Source organism: Lichenostomus cassidix, chromosome 1 (assembly GCF_008360975.1).
Source record: "Lichenostomus cassidix isolate B80296 chromosome 1, HeHo_3.0, whole genome shotgun sequence".
In the NCBI taxonomy this organism is placed as follows: Eukaryota; Metazoa; Chordata; class Aves; order Passeriformes; family Meliphagidae; genus Lichenostomus; species Lichenostomus cassidix.
In genome coordinates, this window is record NC_139479.1 from 25,757,311 (window position 1) to 25,779,412 (window position 22,102).

The 22,102-nt window shown below is 43.0% G+C and overlaps 2 protein-coding genes and 1 long non-coding RNA gene across 3 annotated transcripts in view; 1 reads left to right on the forward strand and 2 right to left on the reverse strand.

Annotated features, from left to right (window-relative positions):
* The window catches only part of GAS6 (growth arrest specific 6), a 41,520-nt gene extending 32,868 nt beyond the window's left edge, over positions 1 to 8,652 (reverse strand). Inside the window, exons 1-2 of the mRNA XM_085053522.1 lie at positions 8,338 to 8,652; positions 7,782 to 7,948 (exon numbers count right to left, since the gene is read on the reverse strand). Coding sequence (XP_084909648.1) covers positions 7,782 to 7,948; positions 8,338 to 8,407 — 237 coding nt within the window. The 5' untranslated portion in view covers positions 8,408 to 8,652. The remainder of the gene's footprint in view (positions 1 to 7,781; positions 7,949 to 8,337) is intronic.
* Positions 1 to 22,102, forward strand: part of TMEM255B (transmembrane protein 255B) — a 261,876-nt gene that overhangs the window by 104,538 nt on the left and 135,236 nt on the right. The window lies entirely within an intron of this gene.
* On the reverse strand, positions 12,419 to 20,855 carry LOC146444365 (uncharacterized). The gene is made up of 2 exons (XR_014850246.1): positions 20,624 to 20,855; positions 12,419 to 15,220 (listed from the first exon to the last, which is right to left on the reverse strand). It is a non-coding gene; the product is annotated as an uncharacterized LOC146444365 (long non-coding RNA).

Sequence of the window (22,102 nt, forward strand, 5' to 3'; positions counted from 1 at the left end):
GCTTTCCTCCACTGCTTCAGAACTGAAAGGATGCTTTTCCTCCAGCTGTAATAATGTGCCAGACCTCAATTTGACGACAAATCTGCACTCGGTCTTGCTTGCTTGAATCCTTATTTGTTGCAACAGTAACAGTTTTTGTATGTGTGGGTAAACTAACACTCGATCAGAAAGTTTAGTCAAATTAAGGAAAACAGTATCAGACAAAACACCTACCATAAGTAAAAGGCTGTCACTCCGACATCATCACTATGTCATTACTCTGTAATTATTTTATCCATAGAGAAAACAGAACAGGTCATATATCCCATCAAACAGGATTTAAGTATTCTCATAGGTTCTGTGACATTTTATCCACTGAAGTTTTCCCCCTCCCTTGTAATGTAATCATACAGTTTCTTTGGATTTGCTTATTTGCAGAGGTTACAACTCACACTAACAGCACTCAATCACATTAAGGCATTTAAGGATTTGGACTCAGAGGGCACAGGCAAACAAGGAATAGGGAAGTGACATCTTAGATGACCCCAGGCCCTTGTGACAGAATCTGATCTCATACTTCCCTGTTCATTATTTTAATAACTAAGTAATACTTTCTTTTTTGTTCACGTCCTAAATATTTTCTGGAATTGAACTAGGACTCCCTGTTCCAGGAATCAGCCCAATATGGTAGCTTTCCAGATACATGTGATTCTGTGCAGTGCAAGCATGACCAGTTCTCCTTTTACCTCTTCATTTATGTACCCTTCTGCCCTGGAAGGTGTTCAGAATGAAGACAACACCAACACTTGTTCCCTTCCCTGGGTACCCTCCTTACTTTCCAACTTTGCTCTTCTTCCAGGTCCCACTGCTGGTGCTCAAAGGAACAGGGATAAAACACAAACCCATCAATAAGTAAATTTCCCCACAGACGCCTGTGTGTGGAGAGTCTATAGAACAGCAGTCATAACAAAGCTGTGATGAAAGCAAAGATACAGAAGGGAGACCTGCTGAAAAACTTCAGTCAGATTCTCCAAGACTTGCTTGTTCATTTATTCCTTTGATAGGCTGAGCTGTGAAAACCATTTCTGCTTCTCTTCCAGCATCTGGCCTTCCCATCCTAACCTTGGGCTGTGTCAGTCCCCACTGAACTGGGGAACTGATCCAGCTGCAAAACTACCATTTTTCTCAGCAGACTACTTTTCTTTAGGTTAAGTTACTTTAACTGGTCCATGTAGTCAGCCAAATTGCTGTGCAATAAGGGTGAAAAGAACAGGCAAGGGAGTTGCTTACCTCTATCAGATCAGCTGAGCTCACCAGTGTGAAAACAAAGCTTGAAAGTTAATGTGAGGGGAGAAGTAAACCTTGTAACTATGTTCTTTCTTAGTTTCTTCTAAATCTGTGGTGGTGGTTCCATCCTTGTTCATCACACTTACTAGAAAGTGACTGGTTGTAATTCATGAAGCTCACATGAATTACAGATGCCAATTTATACAGATTCAATGTTTCTCTTACCTGATTCTTAAGCTGCTGCAGTAACAAATTGTTTTAACTCTCAGTAGGCTTCTCCTTTTTTTTTTTTTTAATTTAAAAAAGAAAATTAAATGAGCTCATGGCCACAAAACTGTTTTCTTCATTTGTAATTGTCTTTTTCCCCTCTCATGTATTTATTAAAACCTATTGTATTGCTCTAAAAATCTGACTTACCCAAACTTTATCTACTTCTTCCATTATCATCCTTCTTGACCAAACCTGTATAATCTCCCTGCTTCAATTTGCCAGTCTTAGCATCTTTTTCCACCCTATCTACAAACAGCACCTCAGCATAATATTAGTCCCTTTTGTCTTCTCTTGTTCCTTCCTTCCTGATGCACAGGACACTTAGTATGTACTACTTTTGTGATGTGGTATGTCATTACTTCCAGGTCTATCATGAATTTCTGGGCTACTTTCCCATGAGTGGAAACTGATAAAGATCAGGTAGGCATGAGTCCAGCAGAGTTGATGGAATTGTGTCTGCTTCCACCAACGGCAAACTTTGCTCACCCTTCTCAATAACTTTTGCAGCATTTAGCCAATAAATGGATAATCTGCCTCCTAAGGCAGGCAGGAGTATTTCTGTCACCCTCCTGCTACTGAACACCGCCAGTGCCAGCAAAAGCTGTGTCTGTACTGCAAAGTAGAAAGGCGCATCCTGGTCCACAGTCCCAATCCTTTTGCCTTCCAAATCAGTTAGACCCACTGGATTTTGATACAAAGCTCCCTTGTCTTTTATAAGAAACTACAGAGAAAAGGAAAGACAGGGAAGGAAGAGCACCTGGTGGACACGCAGATCTCATCCCAGCAGGTTGGGGTGCCATTGTGGCATATACCAGGGCACTGAAATTTTTACTTCCTCTTCTCTCCTTCAACCCATTCTGGGACAAAAGTCTAAATATCCCCATATTTTCTTTCTCAAAATCTATTAAGCAGGTACTACTGTGCCTGGGAGTCCGTTCTTCTGTATACTGAGTACAAGCAGGTTAAAACATCAGCACAGTTTTCCAATAACTTTTTCTCTCTCTGCACCAACAAGAAAAGATAAAGAAATTTATACCAGCTATAAATCCAGCCCTTTCTCCATGCTCTGCCAAAATGTCAAAACATATTAGTATATTGAAAAGAACTGTCACAGCAAATAAAACCAGATTCTTGCCTGGATCTAGAAAGGAATATTCTATACAGGGATGATGACATCTGTATCTAAAGATGATATTGGTATTTTTCATGTCTAGACTAAACAACATTCACTAAATTACTTAAAGAAATTTTACATTGCTTTCCTCTCCCAGTAACTCCTTTCCTCTCTCTACAGGCTGCCATACTTTCCTGATTAATATTTACAAATGTGTGTCTACCTTCCTATTCTTAGAAATACCATCTAAATAATGTCTGAAAAACACCCCTCCTAAAAGATCAGAATGAAGTTTGGATGACCCTAGTCCATGCATGCAGCTCATCTGTGTTATCATGACCATGTCATGTTATGGAATACATAAAAAATAAAACCAAGTGAGCATCAACACTCTGAAAATCAATCAAACTGACCCTTATTACACCTATACATTGCTTCACCTGCATTTCAGCTTCTCAATAAACCCAGCCTAGCAGAAAGAATGCTGATGTTGCTGGATGTTTTGTTAGGGTCAGTAATTTTCAAGACAGGATTGCTATAAGCCCTAAAAAGCTTGGTTTGGTGTCACTGCTGCCCTTGCCATGAGTGGGAGAGTGGACTAGATTCTTCTTCAGTCCCAAGTTACGCTGTGATTCTCTGCCAATGTTTTGTGCATCTGACAAGCCATAGATTTTAAGAGCATTTTGGATGTGAGTCCCTGAAAACCAGAATTTTCACGTGTCTGCCGATGAATCAGATGTCCATTCTGCACACACGTGGAAACCAGCTGGCTTTCCACAGTGCTCCACTGAGGGCCAAATCCATAAACAGTAAACACAGGTGGCCAGGCTGACCTACATCAGCGTTTCTGGTGTGCCTAAGACTTTTCAATGCATTCAGCATGGCAATTTCTATGGTGAGTTGCAAGAAGATCAGTAATTCTTCAGCAGTAAAAACAGCAAGCAAGATGTGCAGAAACAGATGCTGTACTATGGTACCAAAGGATAAGAGGCTGCATTCAAACCTCTTCCCTCTGCTGAGCCTTTGAAAACAGAGAAACTCTTTGCACAAGGACACTTTTTTCTTCAGTGAAATACAGCATTTCTGAGAACACCAGGAGCTACGCTCCCTTCTGCCCTTTGTTTTACATGCTTGGATGACCAGATTTTTAGAACGGGTCAAGCAAATTCCAGAGTAGTTTATCAGTCACTTAACAAGCTGTAATATCTTGACTGCATACCAAGGTCAAATATTTCTGCAGAACTGCTTTTATAAGGCCTCCTCAACATCTTAAATAAGATAACATTCTTACCTCCGTATCCAACATATTTTGTAACTTCATCCCATCTATCACATGTAGCATAAATTTTGAATAGATCGCATTAAAAGCAGTCTTCATACCTTCCATCAAGATGTTTTCCATCCTTCTTTTCTTCCCCACCATATTTTCTTTTAATTTTTCTGTTTGGCACCTCTAGTATAAATAAAATTGCAAAACAGGAATCATCCCAGTATGCTGCAGTAATGTTTAAGGATGTTATAATCAGATTAATGAAAAAGGTAGGCTGCCAGAGTCATTAATCCACGCTACTTGTTTTTACCATGTATAGTCATACAAGTGGCACAGACTGAGTTTTGTTCTGCCTCCTAAAAAAAATAATAATCTAAAAATATTTCAATTGATCTTCCTTCCTCTAGCTGGAGCGAGCTGATATTTATATTTTCCGTAACATAAAAGACAAAAGCTGCACTGGCCTGCACATGAATGGCTATTTGGCCCCGCCTGATGCACTATTCTTAGTGGTTGATGTAAGCAGTCACACATGTGGCGAAGCCCACATTCAAGTTTCAGAGAATGTGCACCTTCTGCTGACTGTCTGCAGATGTTGCTTTGGTAAGCTGGTCACTGAAACAATGGAAGGCATAGAAAAAGGGTGCTCTGATAGTTATGTGACACTTCATTTCTATTTACTGGTCTGTCCAGGAAATAGGTATCTTTCCATGAAATGTTATTCTTGGCTAGATGTTACAATTGGCTGCATCAAGATATGGTTTTACCTGGGAAGCATAATGTGAGCTATGCTACAGCCTTGCTTCCCCTTACCTCAACTTCTGGAGCTGTTTTATAGAATCAGTTAATGCAATTTTAAGGTCATAGGTCTTGAAACTAGGCCTTGAAATTCTCCTCACACAACCACAGGATAGTTAAAAATGGCAAGGTTTGAAAGGAAGACTCCTATATTGCATTAGTATCTAATGGAGGGGAAAAGGGAAAAGGGACAACACTTTGGGTATGACATCACAAGCCTTTCTTGAGGCTGAACAGAGAAGCATCTAGATTCATTAACTAATCTCAAACTAACTTTCAGTTGTCAAGGCTGCAAGACCATTGCTCCTGTGGGACAGTAAACAACTAAATACCTACATTGATGCTCATCTGGTGCTTTAAACTGTAAAACCTGGGAGATGCAAGAGGACAGACTGCACTGATGTGCTCCCCGTGGCTTGCCTGCATAGCCTCACAGAGCTCAGCACAGGGCAAAAACTGCTGTAGCTGTTTCTTTCTGCTACAACCTACGTGGTTAATCCCTGTGACCAAGTTCAGCAGGTGCATGCAGAAATTTCAGCCTTCCAAAACTACAAGAAATCTTCTGTCAACAGCAATCTGTACATTTCCCTGGTCAATAAAAGCTCGCTTTACCAGCATGCATCAACTGCAGCCTGGCAATATGCTGAAGCATGACTGCAGATACTGTAATTCCTCAAATTGCTTGGTGTTGTTTATAACAGGTTTTGTCTTTCCTGAGTCAGGTCTGTCTCAGCTAGCTTCCTTCTGTCAGTCACTAGGACTGGATGTACACCACAGCATTAGTGAAATGACAGCACAGTAACTCCCTACACTTCCATTAAAATACATTCCCACTGTGAATTAATACTCTGTCCATTAAATTCACAAGAGGAGTAGTCACCTGTGCCTTTCAAAGCACTGAAGGCTTCCAGTGTAGAGTAGTAACAGCCCACATACATAACCTCTGCCACCATGCATTAGAAAACTGCTACTGAACAGCAGCTGCTGCTTTCATGTCACATACTGATTGCAAAAGGAAAGGGCCATAAATCCCCCTGATATATGATGGCACATTTGCTTTTCAATCAAATTGAAGCAAGGTAACGCAAGGAGTAGCACATACTGCATTTAACAAACAACTTCACAGCTCTTGTGAGGGTTGTGTCTCAGAAAAGGTAGGATCTTATATCACTGAAGATCTAAGAGTCCTGGTGTAGAAGGACATGTAAGGGGGCACAGACACTAGAAGCTCATTTGGCCTTTCTTTAGGTTTTCAGAACAGAGTGAAACCTAGCAGCAATAATGAAGGAAACACACGAAAAAAACCAAAATAATTTGCAGTGACAGAAAGCTGGCTTTGTTGTACAAAACACCCTTAAATGGCATGACTGTATCTTAAATAATTTATATTATACATTAAAAGATTTTAAACCAAAAGAATTTCACTATTGTCATTACTGTGGGAGGACTGTGTATTCGTTCCAATTTACAAAACAAGTACCAAATACTGTTAAAAATTCCTGACATATTTCTACACTATCTCACCCTTAAACTGATTTATCAATTCATTGCCTTTGGCTACTTTCTTGGCCAGCAGCCAGTTAGTAAAAGTAGTGACCTTAGATAACCTTTGTTCCAGAAAGCTACAAAATCACTCATCATAGTTTTCTCTGCATTCACGACTATGTGATGAATATTTATATTGAGTTTAAAGCTATATTACTCAGCATAAATATGGCAGTAATTGTGCCAGCCACTATCACCACATTACAGTTATCCACATTCTGAAGGAGCTCAGTTTTTTCAGAACAGAAACAAACACTGCCACATGCAGATGGCACTACACATACACATAAAAGGTGTAACATTTAACATCCCCTGGGAAAGTGCTCCATATTAATCTCAAAAATAAAGACTGTCAAAAATCCATCACAATGTTTTTGCTGTACTTACTACTGCCTTGTGACAACAAGCTACTGTGCTGTGTATCCAGTGCTGAGGCTGCTAATGAAGCACACGTGTCAAGACTTGCCTTACTGAAGCATAAAACATCTCCTCAGCTGAGTCCCTCCCTTGCCTGTGGTTTGTGTCTCTGTGTACACACATACACACACACGTGCTCTCTCTCTCTCTCTCTCTCTGTGTGTCCTATCTTCTCCCTAGAGCATCATACCATCAACAGGAACATGCTGTGCAGAATCAAGCTTCAGTTTGAACACCAAGAAAATCCACTTCCTACTGCTAAATCGATGCCAGATAATCTTTGCAATGAGAACAGCCTATCCAAAACAGTGTTGAGAGGAGGCGTAAAGTGACTGGAAGAGTAAGCCAAGCTTAGTAAGGCATATGCATGCTGCTCAAAGTGAGAAGACTGAAGTGAAAGTCAACCTTGATATGACTGGAAAAGACAGCTCCACATGTGATGTGCAGCCTGTAACTGTGTGAATTCACTCTTAGCGTTAGAAGTACAGCAGTATCACATTCCCACACATGCTCTCCTGCTGTTGTTGTGACAGGTCCTGAACCCACTAATTCTAAGATGCTGACCAAGCTGAATATGGTCCCCAGGGATTTAAGAGTGGTTAGGACATCGTTCTGAGAAGCCCCTACTGCAACATATCCTGCAGCATTAAGGGGATTTTAAACCGGGATGGGAAGCCGAAGGAAAGAGGAGGGATAGTACGATGTCCAGACAGAGAAGCCGTATCATTATGTTGCACACATCTTGCTTCACGGATTTAGACCATGGGTGAACAGGATCCTTCCACTCTCCGTAGACACTCCTGCCAGCCGCTGCCAGGCTGGGATGCTCACCCAGACCACGCTCACCGAGACTACTGACCGGACAGCCCTGACACTGCCCTTGTGCAGGCTGAGCCCTAGTGTGTCTTCCAGTCATTCACCTAATGGCCCTGGGTCCTCCTCCTCCTCCTCCTCCTCCTCCTCCTCCTCCTCCTCTTCCTCCTCCTCCTCGCTATGCCTTTCCCAGCTGTGCCGGCCGCTGGCACCCAGCCGCGGATAGAGGGTGGGCGGGAGCGCAGAGCCGGACAAACCCCCCAGATCGCGGCTGCTCTGCGCCCTTACCGTCTCGGGGTCATTCTCAAACACCTCCCGCGCCTCCTCCTTGCTGCAGTGCTCCTCCACGCACTCCCTCTCCAGGTGCCCTTGCTTGGTCTCCTCGAAGATCTGGTAGGCTCGCCGCTGCCTCTGCCGCAGGAACTGAGCAGCCTCCGGGGCGCGCAGCAGCACGGCTGGGCAGCCGAGCGCCGGGACGGCGCGGGGGAGGCCAGGAGCAGGACGAGGAGGAGAGGAGCAGGAGGAAGGACAGGCAGCGGTGAACGGCTGTGTCCGCCCGGCAGTCCCGGACCCCCCGATCCCCAACCCGCACACCAGACCGCCCTTTCGGGGAGCACCGAGCGCCCTCCCTGCCCGGGGCGCCCCCGTGGGTCGCCGCGGCCTCGGCGCGGCCCCTCAGCCGCATCCCCCTGCCCCGCCACCGCCCTCGCCGCGGCCGCTCCCGCCGCGCATCCCCCCGCACCCCACGCCGCCCCGGCAGCACACCCGCACTCGCACACACGCGGGCGGCGGGGGATGCTCGGCGCCGTGCGCGGGAGGGACGGGCCATCCCCCCGGTACTCACTCTGCGAGGAGTCCGCGGCCAGCAGGACGAGCAGCAGGGCGGCCCCGAGGGGCGCGGCGGGATGCGGCATCGCGATGCGGCGGCCGGGGCCGGGCCGGGCGCTGGCGGCGCGGCGGGAGCGGCGCGGGGCGGGCGGCGCGGGCGGGGAGCGCGCTGCTACTGCGGGAGCGCGGCGGCAGCCCGGCGAGGGAGCCGCGGAGCCGCTCGCCCGCCCTGCCCAATCCTCACGAGGCACCGCCGAGCCGCACAGGGACACACCTCGCGGCGGAGCGGCCGCCCGGCCCGGCCCCGCGTACCTGCCCGGGAGCGGCCGTGCCGAGCGGCGGGGGCGGTCACGGCGAGTCGGGCCGATGGGCGGCCAGCAGGAGCGGGCGGGGAGACTGCGCCCTCACCTCCAGGCACATCTCTTTAATAGCTCCGGGGCTCATCGCTAGGAACGGAGAAGCTGGCACCAAACCAGCTGGTTCTGCACCAGCCCAGTCCTGCCATAAATTAGAAACTTGGGTTCTCCCCACACGCCAATACAGGTTTTCATCAGAAATGCATTTTCAGTTTGCTCCGCTATTTTAGCATAAACTCCCCAGGAAAGAAATGAATGTGGTTTATACCAATATGTTGCAAGCCATCCTTTACTGTCCCTTGTCCATTCGTAGTTACACAGGACCATGTCCACTGTGGGAAACCCTGTTAGCTGTAACCCACAGCTATAGGGTCAGAGCTCAGAGTTGTACTTAGGCTTCCTACTGCCACTGCTTTAAAGCCACCCCTTGTATCTGTACTGCCCTGTGGAAAAGTCAATGGGACAGATAGCTCCAGTCACATCATGTCTATACATACTTCAAAAAAGCTTCCGTTTTCTTAAAGAAAACTTCCTTTTTGTGTCAGAAAAAGCACTTGTCTAGTTTAACTTTGTTGTTTAGGAATATGTAATACAAACTTTGTGCCTCCAAAATAATTTACTGCAAATATAACAAATGCAAACCATGTATTCATATCACATATAGTCGAACTAAAGTACATGAAAACATAAGAGCCAGCCTGCTCATTCAAAGCAACCACCCCTAGGCTGTTATCTTCTGTCTGACAATGGCCAGTAGTAGAGATATAAGTAAGAGGCACAAAAACATATAAACCACCGTGGAGTGGTTTGGTTTTGGGCTGTTTTTTTTTTCTGTTTTCAGCTCCTGAAGTCCAGAGGAAGAGCTCTCAGGTAAAAACCAGCATCCACTGCAACACTAAAAGCCACAAATGTACCTCTTCTCTATGGATTTGTCAAATAGCTTTTTGATCTGTTGGTACTTGTGGACTGCAGAAGTGGCAGTGAAGTCCCAAATGTGCACAAAGGCTAGACGGGAACTTTTTCTCACCAGTTTTAAACACAGTGCTTAATAATTCTACAGGGTACTTGAATTTTTGTCACCTAAGAAATAGTGATTGATCATGCCCTATTTGTTTTCACCATACTAGTTTATAGGTCTCTCCCATATGATTTCAGTACCATCCTTTTCCCTGAACTATGGAGCTTTGTTCTATTACTTGTTTCCAAGCCCTTTTAAGCTGGCATGCCTCAGAGAAGCCCTCCCTCCAGTCCCTGTTGCTTTTTCCTGTCCTTTGGTCACATCCATTTCTTGCGCTAGCATCCAGCAAACTCATCAGAATAATCCAACAAAAATGATTAATTTTATTTCAGATCACTTCCCCCACTGAGTTACTGAACAGCTGCACAAACACCAAAATGGAGAGGCTTTCAGGGGTGACAGCGAGTAGCTGCAGCAAAGGAGCATGGGCCTAATTTCAGCTGCAAAGCTGGCCAAAATGGTTTATGAAGCTACAGCTGAAGGCAGAGATTGCCTAGGACTGGCTGCCACTTTCCTTCCTCTGTTGTGTGTCCCCCTGCCCATGTCCACAAACGAGGCTGTGCTGTTTCAGCTCAGTCACTCTGCAGGAAACTTTTCCTTTTTGTCATGTATGTGTGTTTTCTACCAGGTTGCTGTGCTGAAGCAGCTCAATGACATCCCAAAGAAGTGTGGAGTGGGATTGCAGCAGTAAATCCATAGTTTGCCTTGGGACTTCAGCCTGGGGATTTCAAACAGAAACCATTCCCCATCTTTGTTTTCATCTTGTTCAATAACTCTTCTATTTATACTTCTTTTTAGGCAAAGTGGACAAAACTACATGCAATATTCAAGATGTGGTTTTACAGCAACACTGTTACAGCAACACAGCAGCAAGAAGTCCTGCTTTATTTCTTACTGTTTCCAAACATTGCTTTGGTCACTTTCTGACCTGTTCTTTTCAAAGAGCCATGAACAAGAGGTCTGAGGCCTCTCTCCTGAGTGGAGTTGCTGTTTTACCAGTGAATACAGAAGGTGAGGGTTGCCTTTCATGGGTGCATCACTTTTTGTGTCTGTGTATTAAATTTCACTTATAATTTATTACCCTGTCACATTAAAAACTTTCTCAAGTGATACAAGCAAGCTAAGTGAAAAGCTTCTTGATACCAAAACAGGTTGTCCCACTCTGCCTTCCCTCTCTGCTTCCACCTTATCCCTGAAGCACAATCTTTGTACGCTTTTGTCACTGATATGAACTCTCTGCAATTCAATTCACTAAGTCAAAATAAAAGTATTTTCACTAAGTCAAAATAAAAGTATTTCTTTCTTTTTTTTTCTAAAAGTCTTCTGATATTCTTGATTACCAGTTTAAGATCTGTCTGTTCAGATGAATTTTGTATTATTTGCCAACTGACCTCATGGCATTAAACTTCCCCATAAAATTTCTGAAGATGTTGAACAGCAGAGATTTTTGTGGGTTCTGGAAACTACATTATATTGTGTAATCTAATGATGAGTTTTCTTTCTCTCAGATGGTTTTTTTATCCTTTTCTGTTTATCCCATATGATCACACTTTGAGAGCTCAAAGTTTTCTAAAAGAAAGACCAGCTCAAAAGTTTTCTAAAATCCAAATATCTAATATTATCAGAACCATTGTTAGCTAAATAAATATCACTCCTTGAGTCTCAAATGTGTTTACAAAAGATGGCATCCTTCTTGGTATGCAATGCTGATTCTTCTCCAACATAGCATTTAGTTTACCAATTCTATTCTCTATTATGTTTTCCAGTAAGCTTGGCACACACATCAAACACTGATTTTGGTGAGCTCAGAAGTGTCTTTAATAGTTGTATTTTCCACCTTCCATTCTTCTGGCATGGTAGCATTTAGGGCAGATTTAAGCAATGCGTTGCATAAAGCAACAGTTTCATTTTCTTCAGAATTCATGGATTTTTTTAGTTTTTTATTGTCTGGTCTCAGCTGTCCCAGTGAGGTCTTAGGGAACATGAAAAACAGAATAGAAAAGTAATGCTGAAATTATTAAAACAATGTTATATGAACTGCTTGTACTCTCAGCATGTCCGATTTTAGACTCTCTTTTTGATTTTAAAGTAGTATAGGCACAGAGGTTTCCAAATCTAAATCTGGACCTGTAGGATTATTTTCCACTGTTTTTCGATACCAACCAGAAATATGTGCCAGATTTAACAAGTTTTGAGAGAAGTGACTAAGAATACAACTAGAAGGTATTTGTTAAAGACCAAAAATCAAAAAGTGATTCCTCAGTTAATGGAACTTGAGACACTTAATCCAAATTCTGGTGAGTGTCAATTGGTTTCTTTTCCTTAATTAATCCCAAAAGAAATCAGTGTTTCCTTAATTAATCCCAAAAGAAACTTAGTGTGTAGTATGTAGCCAAGCTGCAGAGGTGTAGCAGACGAAGGTTTAACTGAGCAAAGTTTCTATGGACACCCTATGGGATGCATGGTTCTTGACTTCTGAAGGACCCTCTCTTCCATGTAAAATACTTGTTTGACTTCAAGGAAAAATTGATTAGACATGTCCTATGAGTAGTCCCATGCTTCCAAAGTATCTCAGATTTTAGAGCAAGTGATTGTTTGACATGGTCATTCCACATTTATTTCCAGCTATTTTTCCTTCAAAACTGCTCCAAGGTGTCATTCCTATTTTTTCTTATATTCTATGAGTAGGGAGGAGTAGAAGGATATGAGATGACATCAGAATATTTAAGAAATTAAATTATTGTGGAAGGCAGCATACTTAACCAGAAAACCCTCTGAGAGTAAGAAAGCCAATTCCATGATCCTTGACCTGAATGCAGTACAGGATGGCCATATGCCAAATACACTCAGCACATTAAGATCTGGAACTTGCTGCTTAGTTGTGAACTATAATTCATGGGCTGATGCCAGGAAATAAACTGGAAGTTTCAAGGACAAGGAAGTCCTGAACTGTCATCTTGTTCTCTCTGTGCCTGTCTTGATTCCAGGTGAATAAAATTTCCTTTCATTAGAGGCCAGTTATATACATCTTCAGGACATGGAAGGGTTGAGGTGGGGATTCAGGAGCAAGGGGTTTGTTTTCTGTGCAGTCTCAGCCACCACAGTGCACTGAGCACCTGGAGGCAGGGAGCCAGATGGGGTTGCTGTATTTGTCATGACAAGATGTTGTGGAGAAGAAGGAGAAACTGGAAGAGGATCTTCCATAACTGACTCTGCTTTTGACTTCTTACTCCCTTTGAAAATAATAGCTTTACTTTTCTCCATTTTTAAAACAACATCTGTATCTCTGGGATCCAAACATTAGGTTTTGGAGTTGACTGTATTGTGGAGGAAACCCAGTTCCTTTTATCTCACTCTTTCCTTTGTAGGTCTGTTATGCAGCTGAGAATATTAGATTAAGTTGTAATAGATTTCTTGCTTGAGAATAAAGAGCCCATTGTTCCATCACTAAATGCTTCTCTAGTATCTCCTTATGTTGCCATTTAGCATAAGAATTTTGTACAGGTTGAAAGATATCTTAATTTTCACTCACATGTGGCAAGGCAAAGAAGGGAGCTCAAAAACTGGAACTACTGTGGGCAGACAGATCATAAATAACTCTAGGATGCCCCTGACAGGTAATTTATATCAAAAAAGCAGAACCCAAAACATCCTACTGTCTTCACACATACAAATATTGATTGTATGAAAAAAATCACAGAAAAATTCCTCACTTAAACCATGTCATTTTGAAGAGCTGAGGATTTGGAATTCTACTTCACCCAAAGATGAAAAAGCTTCTGTAGCAGTGTGTGTAGCTTGCCCAGGTGGACCTCAGTTAATTAGACAAAGTATGGGTTCCCATACTAAAAATTTAAGATTCCTTCTTGTCATCAGCAGGAATTGAACCTAAACTGTAAGACAGGAACCTTTCATGGTGCCAGTGCAATCCCTGCTGCTTGGGAAATCCATCTGGTAGATCCATCTGGACCTTCTCTTAATGTGCCACCAATGCAGATGAGCTGGGTATTTTTGTACAGCCTGCATTTTCCTTTTTAAAAAAAACAGAGTTCTGAACATGTCAGCTTCATTTATTGTCTGGCTGTAAAGTGAATCAAAATTAATTAAAACTGTACAGTATTTGTGCTAATGAGAAGTGAAAGTTGGAAGGTAACAAAAATAGGATGCAAGCCTTCTAGGAACATATCCAGGCACTCAGTGTAATGCACAATAGTCATGCAGTTCCACTGAAAGAAGTTACTAATGCATATGTGAGACCTTATTCAAAGACACAGCTTGATGTAGAATGAAAGTGGTGATGAAAAAGGATGTCAGAAGGAAGAGAAACTGCAGCTAAAAACAATTAGAAGCCATGCTTTGATTCAGGCTATTTTCAGATTCCTGGATAAATATGAAAAGCTACTCCCTCCTCTTTCAAATAGAAATCCTTCATGAAGCCACACAAACATGTGTCTTTTCTTATATCATGCCAATATTTTTTCTGCGAGAATGTGAAATTTCATCCAGAGGTTCTTAATAACATTAATGGCATAAAATTGCTCTTATATCGTGTGTTCAAATTAAACATTTTCTAATAATAACAATCATGGAGAAGGTGCCCTTATACTGCACAAATCTTTTGCATGATTAGCATATATTAACTCAAGAAGAAAAGGGTTAACTTTCAAAATATGCTTAATTCTAGTGATGATTAAAAGGATGAGAAGAATAAGTAAATGTAGGATAGAGAGAGAGACACAAAGACTTGGATAAAACAATGGAGCTGAATGCATGAAGAGAGATGTAGAAGAAAGGTTGTTCATCTTTCACATGTCATTTACTCAAAAAGAAATTTCATCAAGTACTGCCTAATTAATGTCTCTTTACAATGAGGGATCCAAATCCCATTTTCTGACAGTGATGAATTATGCTGGAGGGAGAAGGAGAAAAGGTTCTTTTCCTACAGGTGCTAGTCATGACCATGTCCATATGTTGAACTGAATGACCAGAGGAATGACCTTTGCAAGGGACCAATTTCTCTTCAGGGCCATCATCTTTCTTGCTGGATGCTCTGCAGCCAAGTCAACAGAATCTTGCTTTGAAGCATTGAAGACCATGGAAGATCCTGATGGAAGATCAGGAGCAACATGGAAGTTCCTGTTTCTTCTTCCGTCTTCTCTGATGTCTTCGACCCAGTGGAAGTGTGCTGAGTTAAAACTAGGGGCACCCTGGTGATGAAGAAATTATCACGACCTGTGCAACTGTAGGGAAGGAGTTGAGAGAAAAGGCAGTGTGGGCAGATGGAGCCCACTCCTGACTTCTACTGAGGACAAGAGTTCAACAAGACTGAATCCCAAACCAGGCTCTCTGAGTAGGAATGAGCTTTTGAGTGATACTAGGTGTTTCATAAACATTGCTAGTGGATGGGATTTGTGTTTTATTAGGCCATTGGTATATCAGCATACTATGAGGTCATCATGGCTTCTATTCCTATGCATTCCACATGTGCTTGTTTCCTAGGGGATTTTTAGTTGCTTGAATAAAACCTAAAATAAATAAAAATTAATTCAAGGGTGACATGAGGAGGAGAAGAATGTTTCAGCAAACCAGCAAGAGCAAATATAAGCCCATACAATGTGTTCTACACTACAAAACCTCACCCTGGATAACACAAACACGAAGATGGCAAGTGGAGTTGCTGAGACATTACTTGAGTTGGAGTAGTCTTTCCAAGGCAGGAAGGAGGGTACTGATACCCATTGCTGCCTTTGAAAAGGGCTTCTTAGCAGAAGAGCATGATGTATTCTTTATCATTATCATTAACTCAAAGCAATAAACCCCATAACTTTAACAATTACTCGAACATTGAAAAAACAATTGGCTTGTTGGAAGTCAGTGGTTTAACTCCCAGCTGTATAACACAATATAATAGGACAGTGAGAGACAAAAACCAAAGTTTTAATAAGATGTAGCTCTTGCCAATGCTTTGAGCTCTTAGAGGGAGCTCTACTCTGAAGCAGCCTCCATGCATCAGTCTGGGTTTGGAAGAAGGGAGAAGAGCTGTCACTGCACAGCAGCTCTCAAACCCTGATCCCTGGGGCAAGCTGCTGGTGGTTGGGAAGAGTTGCCTGGTAACAAGGAGCTGCCGCCTTCTCATTTCCAGCTGTTAAACTGCATTGGAAGGAGCTGAATAATACCAGAATAGAAACCTAGCTTATAATTTGTCAGGTTTAATGTAACAAAATAGGAGTCATTTCATGGCATCTCTAAATTGTATAGGGCACGAGTCCTCACAGCAGAGTTCTAGCAGCTCCATGTTGCGAAATGAAAATGGGGCTTTCTGTAATCTTTTACTGATCAGCTTCTTGTTCCAACAAGATTTGTCAGTGAAACACTGTAACCTCTGGTGTATGTAAAGGATGGGGAAAAGTTAATAGCAGAGGGGATTGTGACAGAGCAGGACAAGAAATAGAAATAACCAAGGAAACACAAAGTAATTTTTTGGAAAGCGTATGCAAGCATATGTATTAAAATATTAACATATAGATTTAATTTTTGAATGAAAAATATGATAGCTGATGTGCTGATTTCTGCATCCAAACGGAGATGTGCGCATTTACCTATTGATAATAATAATAATAATAATAATAATACTACTAATAGCAAGGGTCTGAGTTTAATTCTAAAGCAGGCATTCTGCTTTCTTTTCCGGAATGCAAATTCTAGCTGTCCTGTTTGAGAGGAATTGGGAAGTCAATGAGACCTGTAACATCTTTGTGGGAGGCAAAGAAAAATGGAAGTGTGGATCAGGTCAGAGCAGAGGGTTATCCTGCTGTGAGACAGTCATCACTGAGGGAAGGAGTTTCCATATATGTTGTTGGGCAGCCTGTACTGACTGCCATGAAGTTTCCATTTTCCAAAGATGGAGCAAAGGAGAATGCCTGCAAAAACCCAAAGCAGCAAAGCAAAAGGAGGTGTGAGCCATCCTCTGAAGTCTTGGGAACAAAAGGTAGCATTGATGTGGGCTTTGGCAGGGAAGGCAGTCATGGGGCCTGCTTTTTTTCTTTTGGAGGGTTGTAATCAACAGAAAGAAAAGATCAGTTTTGGTTTAAATTTAAAAAATCATGGTTCAGTGTGCTGGTTTTGGCTGGGGTAGAGTTAATTTTCTTCATAGCTGCCAGTATGGGGCCATAGCTAAAACAGTGTTGATAATTCAGGATGGTTTAGCTATTGCTGAGCAGGGCTTGCACAGCGTTGAGAGCTTTTGTGCCTCTCACCCCATCCACCAGTGAGGGGCTGGGGAGGCACTAGGAGTTGGGAGGGGACACAGCTGGGACAGCTAACCCCAAGTGACCAGAGGGATGTCTCACACCACATGGTGTCATGACCAGCTAATAAAGATGGGGGAAGAAAAAAGGAAGGGGGTAATGTTTGGAGTAATGGTGTTTAATTTCCCAAGCCAACGTTACTCGTGACATTGCCTGGCTTTCTGGGGTTGACTGGATACCTGCCTGCCCATGGGAAGTGGTGGATGAATTCCTTGTTCTGCTTTGCTGGCATGCATGGCTTTTGCTTTACCTGTTAAACTGTCTTTATGTCACTGTTGAGCTGCTAGCAGAGAAAAGGACCCAAGTTCTCAGTGTGGCAAGAAAGAGAGAGTTTATTATTTTGATTTCAATATATATAGACTTTTCAGAGGTTGCCCAGATTGGTCAGCCAGAAACCTCCCCCTAGGCCTGACTGGCCAGGCCTGAACTGTCCAAATCTCAAGACACTGTTTTAAAAAACATCCAAACTTTATCTTTGTTTATAAAACACAGTGGAATGTTCTCATGAGAAAGACCTGTGCTAGCCACATCTTTATCTCAACCCATGAGTTTCTCACTTTTACCCTTCTGATTCTCCCCCCCCTCCCCACCACTAGGGAAGAGTGAGTGAGTGGCTGTGTGGGGCTGAAGTTCAACCATGACATTCAGCAACATGTTATTTTAACCAGGAAAATTAGGGAGGGATATGGATGTCTAAGTGAAGTATGACTTCCCTTTTCAATTACAGATTGCTCTGAAAGATATGGTAACGTCACAATACATTGCTAGTGACAGCTGGGTTTGAGCCTGTGTTGTGCTAATTTTATCAAATACCAAAACCTTCTAACATTGGTACTTAAAATGGGCAATAAATGTGTCAAGAAAACATGTTTCGTTCATGTGCAAGCTGATCTTCAGGTAAATGTATCAATGTTCCCTTCTCTGCAAGAAATCTTTTGTGCTTGACGAAGATGGTGATACTGTTAAAATAAAAACCAAGAGGCACACAAAAGTAGAACCAGTCTGTACTCCCATCCATAGAGGCATACAAATATGCACATATATGTATCTCCATATCCACATATGTATTACCATATCCTGACATCCTACAAACACGAATCAGTTAAGCTTCTTACAACAGTCCTCTGAGATGGGAAGGTATTATTCCTGTTTATGGATTAGAAAGCTGAAATCTCAGGGAAGTTCAAAGGTTAAACCCAGGAGGAGCTGGAATTTACTTTATTTTTTATAGTCCCATGGTGGGGTGTTTATATCCAAGATTTACAATACCTTTTTTTTTTCTTGTTTCACTTGATTTCAAAATTTCTATGGCAAAGAGAGAAAAATCATGGGGCAGAAAATCATTCAAACAAAAGGAGAAAATTACTGTTTCTTTTTAAGTTGAGAGGGAAAATCTTTCCTTCATCTTAGCTTGTATCAGAGCAGTAATTTAAAAATGAAGGGCTGATTCTTCAAAAAGCAATTTATTTTTGCTGTCATTGATGCCAGCTGGGTCTGCAAGCTCTACCACAAGAAGAGATGAATAAGCAGTTGAGAAAACCTGAATGAATTACACTCAGACCACAATAATTAAAGCCCTTCGTGGACCTTAAGGACTGGAACCAGACAAGTGATTTTCCAAAAGACCCAGTCCAACACCACTGCATTTTGGTGTGGGCAGTCCAGTGCATAATAAAAACACAGCAGCACCCCCCCTTTAATGGACTAAATGTGACAAAGGTCTGGAGGGGCAGCAACTCCTTTTTCAGACTGGTATAAGGGGCAAATAAATCCACCCTTACTGCAGGACACAGGCTGGGGCTTTCTTCAGCCCGTGGTGCTGACTCCTTGTCCCTGAGGAGCACAGCCTTACTTCCTATAAACAATGCTGGGAAGCAATGGAGATGATGGAGGAGTGACCCGGGATATACTGTGGCATATGGAGAGGACACTCAGTAGGGAATAGAGTGTCTCCTACATTAGCCTCTTTTTGAATGTTAATGATTATTTACACATTATATTATATACAATATACAGTGATTGCATATTGTATACAAGATCTATCCTAACACTAGATACTGGCCTCTGATGGAGATTCTTCTCTGGATTTACTCAGATATTACTTGTATTGACTCTCTTCAAAGGAAACCCAGTCACCCAGTGGTTGCTCTTTGTCTATAATCACTTTGCTTTCATCTATGGTTTGGCACCAGCTGCACCAGGAAAAGGCACATAATTACAATTTGGCCTAAATTATTTGATCAGAAGTTCAAATTCTGAGTCCCAAAAATTACATATTGGTTATAACTAAGAAAAAAATTCAAGTATTCTGTTAAGACACTGGTGTCAAGCAAACTACTCCTAAGTCAAACCTATTGCATGAAAAACACCTTAATATCTGGAAAAAACAAACAAACAAAACAAAATGGACAGCAACTTCAGTTGTAGAGTTGTTATCTGGCTATAAAATTAGGTTCAGCTGTTTTCTTACTACAGATCTCCAGTTCTTATTTTTATTGTGTGCATTGTTTATACACTGTGCTCTAGAAATATTTTATTGCATAAATGTTTGGCTTAAGGAGGGAGGAAAGGGTGGGAAAAAGCCCCAACAAATAATACAACATATTTAAGGCTTTCAGGCTGTACAGATGCTGCAAGGAAGATTCCAACAGTGTGTCTTATTTGCCAAGGTGCCTTTGCTGCCTGGAAACAAAGCTCAGCTTTCCATGGCACTCGTAACTCTGTCAAAACTAGAACCCTTCTGTGGCTAGCACAGGTTTTTCCCACGAGAATTCTGCTTGTGTTTTGTAAATAAAGATAAAGTTTGGATGTTGTTGGAACAGTGTCCCAGAACTTGGACAGTGCAGGCCTGGCCAATCAGGCCTGGGGGAAGGCTTCTGACTGACCAATCTGGGTGACTTTTGAAAACTCTATGTATGTGATGAAATCAAAACAATAAAGGTCATTCCTTCTTGCCACTGAGAATTGGTGTTTTCATTACTCTGCTAGCTGCTCAACAGCGACACCCTTCAATATCCCATTGTTTGTGCAGATACCAGCTCTTGGGGCAGGTGTAGTAAATGCACAGGAGTGTACTTTTTGGGGGTGAAGCCCCCTAAATCTCTCATGTAGTATCCTGAAGCGGGAGACTCGCTGTGTGTGGGCTGAATGAGTTACATGCCATGAGCAGAGGAGCTGCCCTGGCTGTGCAGAGTGGTAGGCTTTGCAGCCAGGCCAGCCAGTGCTTTTCAAGGCATTTGGTGGGACAAAAAGGGGAAAGATGCTGTACCTGCTGCACTGCTGCTACCCTGTGTCTCCCATGGGCAGTGCCACACTCTAGCCTTCAGGTAGAAAAGGGCACATGAGGCCAAAAGTTTGGTATAGGTGCCAAACAAAGGTAAGACCCTTTGGCAATGCCACTGGTGTGACTCCTGCACATCTGTTAACCCATAACACAGGAGCTCAGGTGTGGCCCCATGTGCCTACATCCCACACAGCTATATAGGCTCATCGGAGCAAAGGTGATTGCACTTGGCAGTGCTTCAGCTGTCTCAGCGCAAAGCTGTGGCTGCATCCAGGATGCCATGCAAGGAGCAATAAAATCTGGCCCCAGAACCACCCCAAGCACCAGCATACACTTACCTAGGGGGCAGAGGCATAGAACCTCCAGCAGCCCTTCCTTCTCTCTCTGTGTGCCCAGATATCTCCAGTGACCCCATTGCCTGAAACCCTGTGATGGGAGCCACAGAGGAGCTGCAGCACAAGCTGTTCCCATGTGATGATCCCTGAACCCCCATCCTGTCTCCCCTTCTCTTGCTGCACCACAGGTACGCTGTCCCCTGTGGGGAAATGGAGAGGCTCCTCTGGTGTTCAGTCAGCTCCTCCTGCTGTGCCTGGGAATGCTGTCTCCACCCAAAAACGGCTCCATCCAAGTGCACTACCGTTTTCCTCCCCAGTGTTCAACTTTTAATATGCATCCCTATAGCATTGTGCAGCTTCCAATGGGGGCCAATAAACAGATTGCTTTTTTTCTGTAAAGGCAGAAAACTAATGCAAACTACATTCACTGTGTGTTTTCATGTGTGTGGCTTGATGCTTATCAGCTCAATTATACTGCAGGGAAAGAAACAGCAGGATTGTTCTCCTAGCCCTACATGGAGTTTAACAAGGAAAACCATGAAACGCTTTGTGTTACAACCAAGCGTAACTGGGGCCTTCACAATTCCAGAAGTAAAGTCGGTTCTCTGACCAAATTAAAGAAAGTGGAGAATTGCCAAGGAAAACATTTTTGTCCAGCTTAGCTTATCTGATGTTACCAGCATGTAGTGATACATTATCACAGAGAGTTATTTCCTCTGTTAAGCATAGAAGCAAGAGCAAGCATGGGATAAACAATGCATGCAACCAAACTCCAAGTGTTTAATTATTTTAGCTTGCCATGGAGGGAAGCAGGGGTGGAGGGGGAAGGAGATAAAATTAGGCATTCCTCAAAGAGCCCAGCTACTGCTTTCTATGTTGGAATTGCCTCCATCAGAGAAGGAAGCCTGAAGCATAGAGCAAGTGGCTGTGCAGCAGCCAAAAGCTCTCGCAGAGGCCCAGGCTGTTGCAAAAGAGGGACCCTCTGAGCAAGGCTGGGGGGCGTGACTCAGGGTGACACAGATCTCATGGCTTGGGCAATGTGCAGGAGGAAACAACATCTTGCCTGCCTTTAGATGCGTCTGGAGCAGATGTTTGTGTCTGATCCACTCACTCCAGGCTTTCCTCATTGCAGGCAAGAGATGTAGACACTGGTAAGGGCATAGTTCATCTTTTCAGGTGTCTGGTTTGGGGTTAAATGATTCACACCCTGAATACATAACTCATTGGTTAAAAAGAGACTACTTCATAGTGGATGTCTGTGCTGTAAACATCAATATTTCATCAAAAGAGCCCATAGGCCATCACAAGATTTTCTTGTGGCAGTTGCAATCAGCCATTGTCTTTGGGCATTGGGATCTGTAGGACTTAGTCCACCCAGCTTGCAAAGGGAGGAATGGGAAACCAGAAACTTTCCTTTCTGTGAACAAGATCCTAACCCTCCATAGCAAATGAGTAAAGATGCACCACAACAAGGAGGAGTGG